Source organism: Xenopus laevis, chromosome 1L (genome assembly GCF_017654675.1).
Source record: "Xenopus laevis strain J_2021 chromosome 1L, Xenopus_laevis_v10.1, whole genome shotgun sequence".
Lineage (NCBI taxonomy): Eukaryota > Metazoa > Chordata > Amphibia > Anura > Pipidae > Xenopus > Xenopus laevis.
Window position 1 is genome coordinate 175,224,033 of NC_054371.1, and position 19,521 is coordinate 175,243,553.

At 38.6% G+C, this 19,521-nt stretch overlaps 1 protein-coding gene across 5 annotated transcripts in view; it reads left to right on the forward strand.

Annotated features, from left to right (window-relative positions):
* abcb9.L (ATP binding cassette subfamily B member 9 L homeolog) overlaps positions 1-17,258 on the forward strand; it is a 29,221-nt gene extending 11,963 nt beyond the window's left edge. For 4 of the 5 annotated variants that reach the window (XM_018263048.2, XM_018263038.2, XM_018263028.2 and 1 more), the window contains 9 exons: positions 1,147-1,277; positions 3,785-3,990; positions 5,812-6,009; positions 9,901-10,029; positions 11,289-11,477; positions 13,768-13,941; positions 14,541-14,700; positions 15,173-15,309; positions 16,573-17,258. In XM_018263048.2, coding sequence (XP_018118537.1) covers positions 1,147-1,277; positions 3,785-3,990; positions 5,812-6,009; positions 9,901-10,029; positions 11,289-11,477; positions 13,768-13,941; positions 14,541-14,700; positions 15,173-15,309; positions 16,573-16,854 — 1,606 coding nt within the window. In that variant the 3' untranslated portion in view covers positions 16,855-17,258. The remainder of the gene's footprint in view (positions 1-1,146; positions 1,278-3,784; positions 3,991-5,811; positions 6,010-9,900; positions 10,030-11,288; positions 11,478-13,767; positions 13,942-14,540; positions 14,701-15,172; positions 15,310-16,572) is intronic. The other variant, XM_018263057.2, reaches the window with a different exon arrangement.
* Positions 17,259-19,521: the final 2,263 nt, after the last annotated feature.

The following is a 19,521-nucleotide window of genomic DNA, read 5'->3' on the forward strand; positions in this document are numbered from 1 at the left end:
GTATATGGTGGGAGACAAGACAACCAATATCTGCAAAAGCCAATGGTCGTGGGAAAGATCATAATTGTAATGTGTATGGCCACCTTTAAGCTGGCCATAGACGTAAAGATACGATTGTACGAATCATCGTACGATCGGACTTTGCCATCTCCCGACCTGCCACTAACCATTCAGATCAAATAAAGTAGTAAAAAACAGATCAGCCGATGTTCTGCCCCTGACAGCAATTGTACGAAAGTTATGTCTGACAAAAGCTGGTGACAGTCTCCCACTGAAAATCGTACGATTGGCAATACACGCAGAGATATTATCGGCAGCCAACAGAAATCTTTTAACCTGTCCGATCAACCAAACGACCGATCTCCGCCGGACGAAAAATGTCGGGACTCTCCACACACGGTCCGAAAATTGTATGAAACCTTGATTCGTATGATCAGATCTTTGCGTCTATGTCCAGCTTAAGTCACACTTGATAAAAACAACCTAGTTATAGAGCCACCATAAAGTATTGTTTTAGGTATACAGGCTCAGGAATTTTATGACTGTAAGGGGCCAATTCACCAAGCTCGAGTGAAGGATTTTTAAAGTAAAAAAACTTTGAATTTCGAAGTGTTTTTTGGGCTACTTCGAGCATCAACTACGACTTCCAATCGAAGGATTCGAACTAAAAATCGTTCGACTATTCGACCATTCGATAGTCGAAGTACTGTCTCTTTAAGAAAAAACTTCGACCCCCTAGTTCGCCATCTAAAACCTAACGAACCCAATGTTAGCCTATGGGGAAGGTCCCCATAGGCTTGCCTAAGTTTTTTTGGTCGGAGGATAATCCTTCGATCATTGGATTAAAATCCTTCGAATCGTTCGATCAAACTATTTGCGCTAAAATCCTTCGACTTCGATATTCAAAGTCGAAGGATTTTAATTCCCAGTCGAATATCGAGGGTTAATTAACCCTCGATATTCGACCCTTGCTGAATTTGCCCCTAGATGTGTGAATGAAAGTTCATGTTTGTGATTACAAGTTATTGATGGTAAAGACATTGGTCAATTGCCTATTCGTGAGATGCCCAAAATTAATATATGTATATACAGTTTTATAATGCATTTGTTACTGTTTTTCTTTCCATTGCTTTTCTCTCCATTCAGCGCATTCTCTGCTGGAGTACGAGGGGGTCTGTTTACCTTTACTTTTGCCAGACTGAACATCCGTATACGCAACCTGCTCTTTTGCTCACTGTTATCTCAAGAAATTGGTTTCTTTGATGAGAACCACACGGGTACTGACCTAATGTTACTCAATGATCATAACATTTGCAACACCATAGAAAGCATAACAAAAGGTTAAAAATGCAGTGTGGAAAAAACACAGGGGGTTTGGTCTGGATAGGGTGATACAATACATGCCCCTTCCCAACCTGATTGCAAACAATTGTTATTCAAATTATTATTCAAATTGGTATTCCCTTGCACCCAGTCTTATTTATTCTTAAGAGGAAACATAATACTTTATTAACATAAAGCCACAGCTTCATGTGCACAGAACCTTTTTTTTTCTGCATCGCTGAATTTGTAACTGAAGAAATACTTGGCCCTTTTATGTGAAACTGCCTCTAGAAAATAATTCAGTAATATATAATGTTTTTTTTTTAGAAGTGGGTGACTAAATCTAAATTACCTTGTTGAAGATCATTTTTAAAGGGGTGGTTCACCTTTAACTTTTTGCATGCTATCAATTGGCAAATTCTAAGCAACTTTTCAATTGGCCTTCGTTATTTTTTTTTTTATAGTTTTTGAATTATTTGCCTTCTCTTACTGACTCTTTCCAGCTTTCAAATGGGGGTCACTGACCCCATCTAAAACAAATGCTCTGTAATGCCACAAATCTATTTTTATTTCTACCTTCTATTACTCAACTTTTTGTTCAGGCCTCTCCAATTAATATTTTAGTCTCTTATTTAAAATAATGCATGGTTGCTAGGGTATATTGAACCCTAGCAACCAGATTGCTGACATTGTTATAAATAATAATTAGCTATTTGTCAGATCTATTAGGCAAATCATAGCAATCAATCTTGTCTGGCATTAGCGTAATACTAATATAGTGTTACTAATAACGTAGTCTATGGAGCATACCTCTGCCAAACTATATTTCAGTTCTCATATTTATAAATACATGGAGAGGATGAATGTTCTGTGTACATGTAATGAATATTTCTCTGCACACATACATTTATTTTTTCTTTTTGATGTGTCTCACCCAAACAAAACATGGCTTGACCCACATCTCCTTTACAGGTGTATATCAGTAGCAATGGTGCCCCAGGGAAGATAGTTAGCTACCAGTAGACCTTCAGCTAATAATCAGTAGGCCCAATGTATTGGCCATAACGTCTTGTATAATATGTATAAAATATATTTGATTGATTTGATAAAGGGTCAAATTCAATTCAGTGAGGAAAAACTAAGGTAATTGAAAGTGACCTGCGGTATGTGCTGTATTTTTCTCTTCTCTTCTAATGTTATTGTAGTTCATTTTTCACAGAATGGTAACTACATTCTGACAATGTGACTGGATTAGTAAATCATTCGGGGACACCTTTCCCCTGCTCAGCTGGATAAGGCAGGGGTCAGTAGGACCTGTAAATGGTGAATCATTACAGTTTCCAGCTCTCCCGCTTTAGCAATTAAGTTGCAGAGACCTGGAAAATAAGCTGGACGTATTTGCCTTGTCTTGAAATATGCCATTTTACCACCAGATGGTAGCAGAGATCTAAGCCATAGAATTTGTATTTTGGAGTGTTTCCTCATTTTCCTGACCCTGATAGTAATGATCTTACTTTATTTTTATATAACATGTACCCTGTAAACTAGGGATGCACCGAATCCAGGATTTGGTTCGAGATTCGGCCAGGATTCGGCCTTTTTCAGCAGGATTTGGCTGAATCCTTCTGCCCGGCCAAACTGAACCCAAATTTGCATACGCAAATTAGGGACAGGGAGGGAGATTGCATAACTTTTCGTCAAAAACAAGGAAGTAAAATATGTTTTCCCTTCCGACCCCTAATTTGCATATGAAAATTAGGATTCAGATTCAGTTCAGTATTTGGCTGAGTCTTTTGCGAAGGGTTCGGCCGAATCCAAAAAAGTGGATTCGGTATGGGGCCTTTCTGATATGAGGAAAGGTGAGCACCTTGCCTCAAGCAGCAGCTCCGCAGTAGTTACAAGGGGCAGCAAAAATCTGCTCCCGGTAACTTTAAGACCTGAATTTCCGTTTTTTAAACTGAAAATTTGGCTTTTGTAGTGCAGAAAGCGCCGTTTTGCTTTCTGTGCTAGCGATGCGCCCCACCCCAGACCCCTGTAGGCGATTTCAAGATAAGTGCGACGGGCAGGGGGGCGCCATTCTCAGCGCCGCCTCAGACGGCATCACATGTTGAAACGTGACTGGATTCAGTGCATCCCTACTGTAAATCAGTGGTTGTTTCTATTAGTTCATACCACCGCCCTTGATAGTTGTCAAACATTCGATATATGAAAGCATGGCACAACACCTCTGTTTTATAGTCCCAGGATATAACTATTTGCAGCCCAATATCTCATATGGCTTCAGACTGCCATCCATGAGTTGTATTACTATGTCACAGATTGGAAAAAATTGTGCTTTAATCCACCCCTGCGCATAGGCTCTTGCCCCCCCTGTGTCAAGAATGACCCCTAAAATGTTTTAAGCTAAATATATTGTTTAAAAAATGTCAAATTGATTGCTTTCCATTCCTCTCAATCCTAGGAGACATCATCTCTCGTTTAACATCTGATACAACCATTGTCAGTGATGTGGTTTCTGAGAATCTAAACATCTTCCTGCGTAGCCTGGTGAAAGCAGCAGGAGTCATTGCCTTCATGTTCAGCCTGTCATGGCAGCTCTCCCTACTGACCTTCATGGGATTCCCCCTCATTATCTTGGTTTCTAGAGTGTATGGCACATATTACAAGGTGAGGAGACACCACTTGCTATATTTACTGTAAGAAGTTCTCACGTCCCTTCTCCCAGTAGGCACTTCCAAAGTACACATGAGAGAATGGCTCTTGTTTATTTTCACTTATTAACAGAATCCGGTTGTGTAGTTAATAAAGTCTCCTTGAGTTACTTCATGAATTGTGTTTGGAAGGTTACATTAAATAAACAAATACAAATATGATGTACTCCGCAAAAGTATTTATACATAATGGAAACTTTTTTATTCAAATGTATTTTACCTTCTGTGACATGTTTCACGTTGACCCCTTTGTATCAAGCTGTACTCTGTACTCTGCTGATCAGCCATAACATAATATTATTTAGTTTGTAATATGTCAAATTGTATTTCCATGACTTTACATTTTCTCTGATTTTTTAAAATGTAAAACTGGGAGTTGCACCATCCAGTCTGTAAGAGTGATATGATATGACAAACACCAGAGGGTGCTAGAACAGTGGTAAGAGGGTCAATTCTCAACTCGTTTGACTGATAGCCACCTGCCTGTCTCTCTCTTTCCTGTTATTCGTCAGTGCCTAAAAATAACCTGAGAGCTGCTTGATGTAATATGAGAGCAGGTCAGCCACACCTAAGTTTGCAGTTTCATTACTGACTCAGTCCTGCTTTCAGAAGGATGCATGTCATGAGTTTTTTCCTGGCCTTGCCATTTATTAGGAAGCTCCAGATCAGCAGATCAAATTTCTCCCCATTTATACTGTACACATTTTGGCCATTGGGGCAACTTAATGGATAAGCGGATGTTCCATTTAGCATAGAATGGTCTCATTAGTTCCCTATACAAAAAAACACAAGGAATAATATGTTTTACAAAGACTTGCATTGAGAAGAAACGTATACTACTTTGAGACATTTAAAACCTGAGGCCATTCAGGTTTAACTACAATGCTCAGCACCCTCTGAAAAGAGAGACTTGAGGTCCCTACAGTGAGCACTTGTCAACCATATGTAATATGCAGACAAGAATTTTTTTATTGAGGGGTGGATTGCTTAAAGTTGCACCTGATACCCTTAAATAGTTCCCCTACCAAAGGTACTGGCTAATAGAGCCTGCCAGCGGTAGGACACCCTAGCGGCCATGTTGTGCAGCACATATGCACATAATTAGTGTATGACATCACGTGCATGCGCATAGTGAGCAAGTTGCAGCACTTGCTCATTCTGCCCATGCATATGACCCAACATGACTGGGAGTTCCCTCCTAGTGCGGCTGTCCTAGCGCTGATAGGGGCAAATTTAAAAAACAACACCTATTGTTTACCCCAACCGGAGTGCGGGCTCTATTAACCCGCATCTTTGATGGGGAAAATTGTTTTAGGGTAACAGGTGCCCCTTAGGGCAGAGACAGGCGAAGATTAGGGGAGATTTAGTCACCCAGTGACAAATCACCTCTTCTTTGGGCAACTAATCTCCCCAAACTGCCTTCCTGCCGGCTAGAATCAAAATTGCCTCACGAGGAAACTTCGGGCGACTTTGGAAGTGCTCAAAGTGCCTGTCTGTCTACTTCCTAAGCCCATCTGCTGATCAATGGTTAAATGTGCTGACCTTGCTGCAAAAAGCTGTTAAACTGGGCATGCATCAGGGATCTTTCCCCGATATTCCCATTTTAGGTGGACGATATTGAGCCCTAGGGCCAACAATCGGATTACAATAGTGGTTTATGAGCCATTGGAGCAAGGACCCAATCAACTAGCCAATGCAGTCCCTGAACTGACAGGAAAATCAAACTTGCCTGATTTTTGGCCAGATATTGGTCTTACTACTGTGTTTTATCCCTTAGAAACTTGCTAAAGAAGTCCAGACAGCTCTAGCACAAGCCAACAGCACAGCAGAAGAGACTATTTCTTCCATAAAAACTGTTCGTAGTTTTGCAAATGAAGATACTGAAGCCAGTGTGTACAAAGAGAAACTGCTGCGAGTCTATGCCCTGCACAAAAAGGAGGCTATTGCCTATACATATTATGTATGGTCTACTGGGGTAAGTAGCTATGTCATACTGCAGGGTAAAACATGTGGTTTTGCATTTGTTTGGCTTTATGTAAAACCTCCTGCATTGTGTCTTGCATAGAATGCCTTCTAGGTGGTTGGATTTTGGGCTGAAAGGACAAGATTTCCCAACTATGTGTGTGTTCTGCAAACATTGTTCTGCATATTATTGTTAACATAACCATGATATTCTACTTTGTTTGTAATGATCAAACTAGGCCCTGCCAGCTTTACTTCAAGTTATTTCAAAGGAAAATATAAAGGATAAGGAACAGAAATAAAATAAAACAAAAAGAGTAAACAAAACACAAAGTAAAACATGCAGCCTGGGGCTGCTCTAACCCCCATGGCTCTCTTAGTTCCCAATCAAATAGTCAAAAGAAGAGAGAGAAAGAGAGGGAGGTATGAAGAACAAGGTGAACTGGAGAGGAGAAAAAATAGCCCTGAGCTAAAGTGGAATTAAAGTCCGGAGCTCCCGGGAGGTGGCAAATTCCATGGTCATAGGCCAACCAGCATTTCATTACCTCTAAAAATCTCATGAGATGCAGTTCTGAACACCCAATGTTATTTGATGTGTTTTTTTTTGCAGTCAGAGAGATTCGGGCTAAAAACAGAGTTTTTTTTCTATCCTTTTGTCTATTTAAAATTGTTCTATCCGACTAATTCCTTTTCATAAGGAATTTGACTTTTTGATGGAATAGGGACATGCATAATAGCTAATTGTTGTATCTTTTGTAGCTGTTGCCACAAAAACCCTACAACAAATGTTTCTGCAGTTTGTTCATTTTGCCCTTTCCTGTCGTTTTTCCAAACAAAAATGTTAACTGTGTAACAAATTGAACCCTCTCTTCTGCCAGTAATTCTGTATTTCTGGACAGGACCACAAACAATTTAGTAATGCTGCCCCTGGATTCCCAGATAAAGTTATCATCTGATTCTGATACATCTGATGCAATGCTGTATATCTGTGAATCAGTATCAGGCTATCTTTGATTGCTTGATATGTAACATGTGGCCAGGGCTTTTCCCATGGTTGAATTGTTTTTTTTTTGTTTGTTTTATGTGCTGTTACTATACTCTTTCCAGTATAGTCCCCTGATATTCTTAACAAATGGGTCTAATTATATACATTAATATTGGGGAGATTCAGTCCCCCATAATCCCCCCCCCATTCATTTTTTTGTTTGTTTTAATTCATGTATGTTGTTCAGACTATCATTTTTCACTTGTAATACACAGTAATAACTGCAGCAGTACACTAACAGTGGATTTAATTAATTGCGCTGCTGGGTAATGCAACTTTCTAGATGTCTTAGACTTAATTGTATCTAAGCCTCCAGACTGAAATAACACCAACTTCCCTGTACTGCATAGTTTGCATAATTTGAAAGATCTTTTCCCAGGAACTGGTACATCACATCAGACAGAGTAAAGCCACACCAACCCTTTAAGCAATATTTGCAGTCTTTTTCTGTCATCTGGTACATGTAGCTCAGGTCACACAGGTGTAATAAATATACTTTAAAAATCCATAATATGGGGCAAAATAACGTTTGCCTTCTAATTTATTAGGGCATTTTAAACATTAAACATTTTTTACAGTCTGCAATCACCTACTCCCTACTTTACATACCAAATAGGTTATTTATATTTTCTGGCTTCACTTCAGCCAGTATTTGACTGGGACAAATGTCTTTCATTTTGGTTTCAGTGCCTTTCAGGTGGATAAGCATTTCAGCATGAAAGTTGTTATACTGATGCTGTGTAGCATGTAAAGATACTAAGGGCTTGTAGGGCAACCAATAAGATTATGAAGCAACTGATTTAAACTAATGACAGTATGAAGTAATAGGTGTAAAGGCTTTGTTCATAGGAGTGTTTGTATAATATAATTGGTAAATAAACATATCATTGTGTAAAGGTGGCCATAGACATAACAATTAAGATTTTTCCTGCGACTATTGGTTTGTTTTCAATACAGACATATTAGAGCTGAATCATCAGATATACACGTACAAAAAATAGAATTCTACCTGTATCTGACTATTCAGCATGAACAGTGGCCAATATTCGGACGCCATCAAAGGCAACATTCTGGGCACTTCTGTTCTTACACGCAATACACCTCAACTAGAAGCAAAAAATACCAGTACAGACAGCGTCACAACAGGCAGAGATTGGGGCAGGCAAGAAACAGCAGGAACAGTAACTGCTTGATGTCAGTGCAAGAAGAATCATTAAAAGGTGAAATAAGCCAAAGTCAATATTCAGCAACACAGCAGGCAGGAATTCTATACCGATAGCCGAGCAAGGAAAATAAAAAGTCTAGTGTCTCTAAATAACTACTAAGCTGATGCAACTATTCATCAGTGTGTGTGTGATTGTGTCAGGCTGTATCAAAGTGTGTGCTTGATCTTGCACCATGATGTGACCAACACAAGTTCCTGGCTGGCATCAGTACATGAGCATCAATGGCAGTGGTCAGACTGACAACTGACAGACGTGACCTTAGCACAATCCAATGCAAGTGGATGATTTCTCTACAACCTTTTGTACACATCTTCTGAACCAAACAATTTTAAGAAAAGGCTGAAGCTCTACATGAAGAGAGTCTATGTGGCAGGAAATTCCATTGACTGGAAGTGAAAGGTGGTTATGAGGTTAGGCATAGAGGCATGGAAGAAACAGCTGACCATTCTCTGAAATTGATGTCAGGAAATTCTATTTAGAAGGAAGTAATGAATCAGGTTTGATATCATGTTGAATGATTGTTTACCGCTGCTTAGCAGTTACATAGTTGTTAAGTATTTAGAAAGAGCTGTACAATAACAGTAGTTCATAAATCTACAAGTGAAGAGGGGACAGGCCTGGCACATGAGATGTGTGGGAATAGCTACACCTTATTTGGGAACCAAGATTTTTACAAGAGTAGCTTAATAAATTGAGAGTAGACAGAAAGTCAGTGGAAATACCCCAAAATATGTTTTAAGAGACTGACTAAAGGTTGGAAACCTGGGCAAGAGTGTGATGGGTTATGCATGTCCACAATAATTGAAAAGCAAGTGTCTTTTAAATGTAAGTAATATTTCTTTCTAGAAAGGATGCTAAATATGTGTGCATCATTTACACACAACTGAACTATGTGTACAAAATGTATTGAGGGCATTTACATTTTGGTGCAGGTGTGGAGTAAGGAAACAGTTGGCCTAAAAAGAATTCTGCCCCCAACATAAAGCCATCCAACTGCCTATACAGTGGAACTGTGAGAGCCCACCTAAGCTAACTGCCTGCTCAAAGAAACATGTTAACTAGGTTACTGGGGCCTATTAAAGGGGACCCGTCACCCAAAAAAATTATTCAAAATCCTATTTTATCACATTAGTCAAGCAAAATAAACTTTAATTATACTATATAAATTATTTGAATCTTGCTTCCTTCAGTCTGGGATTTCAAAATTATAGCAAGCAGGCAGCAGCCATTTTGTGGACACTGTTATTAAGACAAGCCTTGTATCATCTCAGAATCTTGTTTGTGCACCAGAATGTGGGACCCTATGTCCATTCCCATGCCCTGGTTACACAATTAAATGGTAAAGAGAACGGGGGAATGTGGGGAGAGCAGTGACATCTAGGAAGTGCTGAATGGAAAGTGAAAGTAATTGTCTGCCCCACCACTATGCCACTGGCATAGAGGAGGGGCAGACAATATTTGATTGACAGTTGAGATTTTTAAATGAGCTTACAACAGCAATGAATGCTTTAATAAAAAATAGAAATTGGATTTCATGTTTAATTTGAAAAGGACTTTTATTATACAGATTTTTGTGTCTGGGTGACAGGACCACTTTAATGAGTTTCAACATATTTTTGTCTTTTTTTTCCAGTTCACACAACTAATATTGCAGATTAGCATTCTGTACTATGGAGGTCACTTGGTTATTTCAGAACAAATGACCAGCGGTAACCTTATTTCCTTTGTTATTTATGAATTCCTGCTGGGCGGATGCATGGAGGTGAGTGCTAATTCTGCTAATTCTGCATGTATTTGTTATGTTCATTCAGTACATGGGGAATTGGTGGGATGTCATAAGAAAGACTTGCAGGTTGCTGGCCATTCTCAACCATTCTCCTTTTAATGTATTTTTTTTTTCAGGATACTAAAATTTAGGGGGTTATATACTAAACCTCAAATTTATCTCACTTTTTTTATTAAACCAAGCTCAACCAAACCACCATTTTATCTTATTTCAATATAATAACTTGAAAAAGTCAGGTAGGGAAAAGACTCTATAAAATGGACACCTGTACTGAAAACTGGTCAGACAGTATAACTGACAAGAAACAAACCATTTATTGCCCAGTTTGCCTACTGCCCCACAACATTTGACATTATTACAACATTATTGACAAGTAGGGTTGCCACCTGGCTGGTATTTTACCGTTGGTTCATCCCAATGTTGTTAATAGGTAAAAAAGATAAATATATAGGAAGGCCGATATTTTTTTCCAGAAAAGGTGGCAATCCTATTGACAAGTGACTACATTTTCCTAAGAATCTCAAGTGGAAACTCACAATGTCCGAATTAATTACTGGTCTTGCAGTTTCCCTGTTGCCCACAGCGGTGTCCCCAGATGCACATATTGTTGTGTTTCATTGTTTCAAAGGGTGATTGCCAATGTGCACACAGTAGGCTTATTTATAAAGGTGGGCAAAACATGGAAGTCATTTATATGGTAGCCGCTTTGTGTGCAAGTTTCCAAAATCTTAGCCCAGTCAAGCAGAGTTTGGATGCTTGCTTGTTCCTTAGATACGAGAGCTTGTGTCCTCTATAATGCATTACTCTGAGCACACGGAAGCACATTACACACTCCTCTCAGGTGTGAAAGAGGAGATGATGAGTTCACTTCAAGGGAACAGATCAATTGACTTGCCTCATCAAGGTGATTTAAATAATGCAGTTTGCTTAAACTCATCAAGGTTTAATGGAGCATTATACTGGCCAGCTAAGGAGTTAGAACCAAGATCTAAATCATTAGAGCCGAGCAAACAATGTAGCATTTCCTGTGCACAGTTTGGCAAGTGGTAGGCACAAAATAATAGAGATATTTGAGGTCTATGAATAATTTTCAGTTGTTTTAGAACTATAAACTATTGACTATAAATAGACTGTAATCTGGAAAATGACATCTGAAAAAATGTGCAGTTTTTAGATAGAAAGATTAGCTTGTAAAAGTTTGCAGAAATAGTGATATTGTATGTATTTTATTCTAGTCTGTTGGCTCCGTCTATGGCGGGTTGATGAAGGGCGTTGGGGCTGCAGAAAAGGTGTTTGAGTTCATCGATCGAAAACCAAAAATGGAAAACAATGGGACCTTGGCTCCTGAACAGTTGGAGGGCAAAGTGGAATTTAAAAATGTCACATTCTCGTACCCCACAAGGCCCTCCTCTTTGGTGTTACAGGTAAGTAATGTGGTGTATTGCTAAAAACCGGTACAAAATGCCCATGCCAAGTTAATTTGAACCATCATACTGTGCATCTTTTTGCAGTTTATTCTAGCACATGCACAGATAATTTGGAGACCATTCACAGCTCATATGAGCTTCATCTCATGGAAATATCTAAATATATTCATATAAAAATTCAGTACTGATTGTAAAATAACAGTTATTCTTCATATCCCCTGTCAGCAGTCTGACTCTTCTTTCTCTTTTCTGACTCCAGGAGTTGGGAGTCAGATTTTGATTGAGAGCTCTAATATATCATAGGTGTGTACTTGCTTCCTTTGCCTAAACAAATTATTAAAGCTATCTGACTCTGACTCTTGTCTGTAGAGCAGGGATCCCCAACCTTTAGAACCCGTGAGCCACATTCAGAAGTAAAAGGAGTTGGGGAGCAACACATGCATGAAAAATGTTCCTCGGGTGCCAAATAAGGGCAGTGATTGGCCATTTAGTAACCCCTATGTATATAAGCACCTGCTTTGAGGCCACTGGGAGCAACATCCAAGGGGTTGGAGAGCAACATGTTGCTCGCGAGCTACTGGTTGGGTATCACTGCTGTAGAGAGACAGATTGCTGAGAGGGGATAGTGTAGGGTAACTTGATAAAAAAATGTGTATTATCACAGCACCTTCAAGTGCCATTTCACTTTATTCAATGTTTTGTGCCATTTTATTAAATAGTGAATTTGTATGTAATGCTCATATTGGGTTATTGCAGAACAAGTATTCATCAACAAGACAAGTATGAGCTTATACCCAGCCTTTGTCTGGCTGAAGCCTTTTTGGGGTGATTTCACTGCTCCCAGTAAATGAACCTTAAAGGGATACTGTCATGGGAAAAAAACATTTTTTTCAAAATGAATCAGTTAATAGTGATGCTCCAGCAGAATTCTGCACTGAAATCCATTTCTCAAAAGAGCAAACAGATTTTTTTTATATTCAATTTTGAAATCTGACATGGGGTTAGACATAGTGTCAATTTCCCAGCTGCCTCAAGTCATGTGACTTGTGCTCTGGTTAACTTTAATCACTCTTTACTGCTGTACTGCAAGTTGGAGTGATATCGCCCCCTCCCTTCCTCCCCCAGCAGCCAAACAAAAGAACAATGGGAAGGTAACCAGATAACCGCTCCCTAACACAAGATAACACTGGTCTGTCAGATCTAAGAACAACACTCGATAGTAAAAACCCATGTCCCACTGAGACTCCTTCAGTTACATTGAGAAGGAAAAACAACAGCCTGCCAGAAAGCATTTCTCTCCTAAAGTGCAGGCACAAGTCACATGACCAGGCACAAGTCACATGACCAGGGGCAGCTGGGAAATTGACAAAATGTCTAGCCCCATGTCAGATTTCAAAATTGAATATAAAAAAATCTGTTTGCTCTTTTGAGAAATGGATTTCAGTGCAGAATTCTGCTGGAGTAGCACTATTAACTGATGTGTTTTGAAAAAAAACATGTTTTCCGATGACAGGATCCCTTTAAAGTGATACTGACACTAAAAAAACTACTTTTTAAAATATGAAAGTACATTAAAAGTTACCTATAGGTCATGTTGATTTGTTTTTGCTGAGAGGTTTGTTTTTGTAAGTAACTGTGAGTTGAAGTTCCTAAACCTGACTGTTTTGCCAACATGACTGTCCCATCTCAGCCTTTTCAATGCTAACCGACTACTGAAACACAAATATGGCAGCCCCCTCATACAAGAACTTGGGGCATTAGACAGGTAATGTAAAAGCATTGTGAAAATACTTTATGGCAAAGTATAAGTTGCTTTCAAAGGCAATATTATTATAGATGTAAAAAAGCATTTAATTTCTGGTGTCAGTATCTCTTTAAGTAACTAGCAGTTGCGTCTGAGATGTCATTTCTATCGTCCCCATTAAACTACGTCTTTGTTGTGCTGATCATCAATGCCTTTTTTGTCTCGTATAGTGAATGCTTTTGTCAGAACAGAAGTTTCCTGTTTCAGCTCCAAACACAGTTTAAAAAAGAATGTAATTTCATGCAAATAAGTTTACTGTCGCTCAGTATACTGGCCTTACCTCCATCCTCCTGGCTCATATTTCACCGTAAGCTTCTGGAAAAAAAATCATATAAAAATGATGCATGTTAAAAGCCCCTTGCCCAGTTTCCAGTAAGCTAGAATTCAGCAAAATCTTGTGCCAGCATTTTCAGTAAGAGTTGACCTCATCTTGTTGTTAAAAAAACGATACATGTAATCTAAGGCTTTCTGTTTTTTCTGTAGAATTTGTCTTTTACTCTGTATCCTGGCAAAGTCACTGCCCTGGTGGGTCCCTCCGGAAGTGGGAAAAGCTCTTGTGTGAATATCTTAGAGAATTTCTATCCTGTGCAAAATGGAGAGGTTTTACTAGATGGTCAGCCTATTGATATGTATAACCACAAGTATCTTCATGGAAAGGTATGTACTCTCCTGCCCCACTTAGTCATTCAGGGGAGAAGGAAGCCTAGTTCTGGAGTCTCAAAGCAGGAGAAGAGTTCTAAACCACATGCAAACACAGTTAACCATATCCTAGTAGCAGAATGGCTATAGCAAACATTTTCAAGTCTATTAACCTTCTCCCTTTCTAATAAATAATATAACTCAGTATCTCTCCATATTTATAAGGTAGCTGCTATGCTAAACACTATTCACCTTAAAAAATACAGAAGGCAGAATGTTTGGATTGAATACAGGTGTTCCAAGGGCAATAATAACTCCGCTACAGAAGCAAATACCTGTTGGTCTTGCCAAACTGCCTCAAGATAAGAAAATATTTCTTGTCGGACAGAAGCTGGATGAGAAAAAGCTGTTTTAATTAACGACCAAAGAGAGAGACCAATTTCAGAGAGAGTTTTCGAGAGTTAATAGAAAGCACACTTTTCCTAGGCAGTTATTCCCTCACTAATATTTACTTACTGGTGGGTGTAAAATGAGTTGGCCTCTGTTGCAGCAATTGGCCACGTGTAGCACATGCAGATGGGGAGTTTGAAGTTTTCCTTTTATTATTATTCTTACAGATATCCCTGGTTAGTCAAGAGCCGGTGCTCTTTGCACGTTCCATTGAGAACAATATTTCCTATGGACTGAACTCTGTGCCATTGGAAGCAGCTGTAAGTGCAGCAAAAACAGCCAATGCACATTCTTTCATCACAGAGCTTCACGAAGGATATAAAACAGGTATGATCTGTATAACTTTTGTTACATAGTTAAATCTGGTTGAAAAAAGACAAAGTCCATCAAGTTCAACCTAAAATTGCATTTATATTTCTGTGTCTATAAAGTCCCATTCTAAGATATATCAAAATAAGAATTGGAATTGGAGTGTTTCCTAGAGGGGAGCCAACTACCCATAAAAAGTTGTAGTGGTGTAAGTAGTTAGGGAAAAGAGTGAACTGTAAGACAGAAATTCTTCCATTTGCAGTTACATTTACAAATAACATTAAAACTGTCAAAAACCTGTTGTTATTTCTTCTGGAAATAAAATGGAGAACTAGTTTATGCCAACTATGATGTGGCAGAAGAGTGTTGTGATATGTTTTAACTCTTCCGTTTTAATGTGCTAAAATATTTAACCTTGCTGAAAACTTGTGCCTGTTCTATGCAAAACCACTGAGTGTATGTGTTGCTGATTCTCCCTTTTCAAATACAGAGACTGGCGAGAAGGGTGCCCAGTTATCTGGAGGCCAGAAACAGAGAGTGGCAATTGCTCGTTCTTTAATCCGAAATCCTCAGGTGCTAATACTGGATGAAGCTACCAGTGCGCTTGATGCTGAAAGTGAACATGCTGTAAGTACAAGATCAAAGTACACATATTCTCCTACCTGGGTTGTGGGGTGATTTGGAAAACACATTTTGGCTGCCTTGCTGAGTAAAATGACTGACCACTAGTTTCCTACTAAATCTCCCTCAGCAGCAACAGATATCAGTGTCACAAAAGCAAGCAAAATTCATCATGATTCGCTCAAAATTAATACAGGTATGGGACCTGGTATCCAGAATGCTCAGGACCTGGGGTTTTCCAGATACGGATCTTTCTGTAATTTGGATCTTCATACTTTAATTCTACTAGCAAATCATGTAAACATTACATCAATTTAATAGGCTGGTTTTGCTTCCAATAAGGATTAATTATTTCTTAGTTTGGATCAAGTACAAGGTACTGTTTTATTATTACAGAAAAAAGGGAAAATATTTTTAAAAAAAATTGGATTATTTGGATAACATGGAGTCTATGGGAGATGGGCTTTTCATAATTCATAGCGTTCTGGATAACTGGTTTCTGGATAATGGATCCCATATCTGTACCATTTCTATATAAATACTATTATAGCTTATGCACTCTTTTGGCTTGTAGTATAACATGATCCCTGGCACTCTCACTAGATTTAGTGCATTTAGTACATTCCACTTTGTGACTGCTTCAAAATTTACAAAAATATAAAAAGTGTAGTTACAGAGTTTCAAAAAAATTACTCGTATCCATGAAGTTTAGTGTCTAATTGCCTCATAGAAAGATAGATCAATGAAAAGCAGAATAACTGAAATGTTTCTTTGTTAGAACATTGGTCCTTTTCAAAGCCTCTGTCTAATTTTAGTCTCTGTGAGGTATAAAAAATCAGACCAGTTTATGAAGCGCTGAACTAATACAGCTAATATAACACAAAATAACAGTGCCATTAAAGTTTGCATAAATGTTTAAAACTGAAAAAAAAAACCAGTAAGTTATGTCTTAGATTTTTAAATCAGTCAGGACTGCATTGTCAATACGATACTGGGAAGTCATGTAATATGCAAATTATCAGGCCAGGTGCTGACTGTTCCTAAGCATGTTTTGTCTTTAGGCGATCTGATTGGACTGCTATAATAACAAACAGCATTTGAGCTCAGTATTTGCATTATTGTGTCACGTAGCAATGTTATGGGACAGAATAGAAAGCAAGCCTGCATGCTGGGGCCGATTGTAGGAGTTTGTAGCATGAAGATCTGTAATAAGGGAGGCTTTACACATGCACAGCACATGAGTAACCAACAGTCATTCATTTCTAACAGATCCAGCAAGCAATGAATAGCAATCTACAGAACCGCACAGTGCTAATTGTAGCTCACAGGCTGAGCACTGTAGAAAAAGCACACAACATAATTGTTCTGGACAAGGGCCGGGTGGTGCAGCAGGGGAACCACAGTGAGCTGATGGAACAAGGAGGACTTTATTCACATCTCGTTCAGCGTCAAGTCTCAGGGTTTGAACCTGCTACAGAAGAAAAGGATCATACCAGACCACCCAGCACTGCAGAACCCCACAGTCTGTCTGCTGTGGATCTACGATTATAGCACAGTGACATAATAATGACTTGAAGGTTGTTTCTGCTTTATAATAAACAGAATTCTGTAATACTGTATAACGATGCCCAAACAATGGCCCCACGGCTGTCGATCTTCTTCAGTTCCCATCAGACTTAGTCAATCAGTAAAAGTGATCCTATCAATTCATTAGTAATGCTTTTTTTCACTTAATACTTCTAAATTTGTAAAAGTCATGTGAATCCTGCAGCCATATGCCCTGTCAAAATCATAGATTAACTGGCTTGATATAGCAGGTAACTTCAAGGCTCCCTTTGAGCATTCCCTCCACCCTGTGGACAAAGTTTTTCAGAAACATGGCCATGCAAACACTTGTAGTCTCCATTATCCAATGGAAATAATCCAAACAGTATGGTGAATTGCACACTTAAGTTTCTAAAGGCAAGAATATACTTTGCTTAAAGGAGAAGGAAAGGTTAAAACTAAGTAAGCCTTATCAGAAAGGTCCATCTAAATATACCAGTAAACCCCCAAAGTAATTTTGCTCTGAGTCCCCTGTCAAAAGAAATACTGCATTTCTTTCCTTCTATTGTGTACACATGGGCTTCTGTATTAGACTTCCTGCCTTCATCTTAAACCTCATTGCCCTGGGCAAGAGCATGCTCAGTTTGATCCTCTCCCCCCACCCTCCCTTCTCTACTGTAATCTGAGCCCAGAGCAGGGAGAGACTCAGGCAGGAAGTGATGTCACACCACATTAATACTGCAGCTCCTATTCTAAACAAACAAAGAGTTTCTAGAGCTTTTTACTCAGGTATGGTAAAACATTATACAGAATAAATATAGCATTCTAGTTTGCACTATTGCAGCTAATCTATTGGCAATAAAATGCCTCCGTAGCTTTCCTTCTCCTTTAAAGGAAAACTATACCTACAAAATGAACACTTTAGTTTACAGATAGTTTACACCATATTAAGTGGCATATTAAAGAATTTTACCAAACTGGTATATCTATTGAAGTAAATATTGCCCTTTTACATCTCTTGCCTTGAGTCACCATTTCGTGATGGTCTCTGTGCTGTCTTAGAGATCACCTGACCAGAAATACTATAACTCTTAACTGTAACAGGAAGAAGTGTGGAAGCAAAAGACACAACTCTTGTCTGTTAATTGGCTCATGTGACCTAACAAGTATGTTTTGTTTGGTGTGTTTGTGTGCACAGTTTTTTTTTTTTTTTTAAATGGCGGCCTTATTTTCTATTTATGATTACCCAATGGCACATACTACTAGAAAAGTATATTATAATGAAAATGGTTTGTTAACATGAAGCAGGGTTTTACATATGAGCTGTTTTATGCAATATCTTTTTTATAGAGACCTACCTGTACATTGTTTGGGGGGTATAGTTTTACTTTAATATTTGTTTGAGTGCTATTTAGTTGCCGAACCAAATTTACTTATTTTGTACCCTGGTACATAAAGTAAAGAAACTCAAACAAGCAAAGGCCTATGTAAAATATGGAATACATGACCCTGGGAATTACTTTATGCATTGAAGAAATACCCCTATATTTCAAGTATAATTATAACATACACAATGGTGTGTTGCTTGGGGCTGGATGAGCTGTCTGTAAGCCAGACAGGGGTATAACTACAGAAGATGCAGACCCTGTGGTTGCAGGGGGCCCGGTAAATCCAGAAGTAATGAGCAATTTCAAAATATCTTGGTAGAATAGGTCAATTTAATAATGCTTTGGGGCATTAGAGTATAACATGCAGCAAATTAATCCTCCTCTGCACGCTTGAGCTTTTATTTATCGGAAAGTAAATACTGACTATGCAGCATATCTGCAGTGTGTAGGGCAGAGGCAATACATGAATTAGTGCTAATTGCAGGCTTTTCTCACTGACAATGCAATCGTCTCATAGTTCACTTCTTTACAGCTGATGACTGTTGCTCAGTTGCTATTTTACAAGCACTGTCAAGTGTAAGTATTCTACTGAAATTTCCTCTTTTGGGTTGATTGGTCAATGGTATTGGGCAAAATGTTGTAACTACCACTGTTGGTTCCTACATACAGAAGCTATTCAACCTCCTCCATTTTTAAAGCAATTTTATTGATTGAAATGCAAGCCATAAATGATAAATAGCAAGATGCCTTTTCCAGATATTTACAAAATACTGTCCTAAACATGTATTAAAGGTTTGTATTGTTTTAAACATACTGCATCTGTTTTTTTTAAACTCTAGGGTATTATGTAGAATTATTTACCACATAGGCAGGCCTCAGAGCCCCAGGTCTAGGGTGAAATGGCACATAGTAAGTTTGCTGCACCACAAACATGTAACATGGAGAATACTATGGTAAAAAACAATGACAAATGTGCACAACATGCTATCAGGAACATGGAAAGATGTATGTTTTACTGATAAATGTGTGAGTCTGAGTCAGATATCCATTAGGAAGGCTGGAAACCCCTAAAAAAAAGAAAACAAAAGAGTAACCTTACCAGAACAACAGGCAGACCATGCTTAGTAATTATGAAACCTCTTCTCTGAGAATTTATGTGGCAAATGAGTAGTGCAGTACCACCAGCTGCCCATTTCATAACAGGCAAATGTAATGCATATAAACATATTGAGAACAATGAGTACAGAAGCAATACTATAAAACCATTAAAATAGTTTAAATGAAT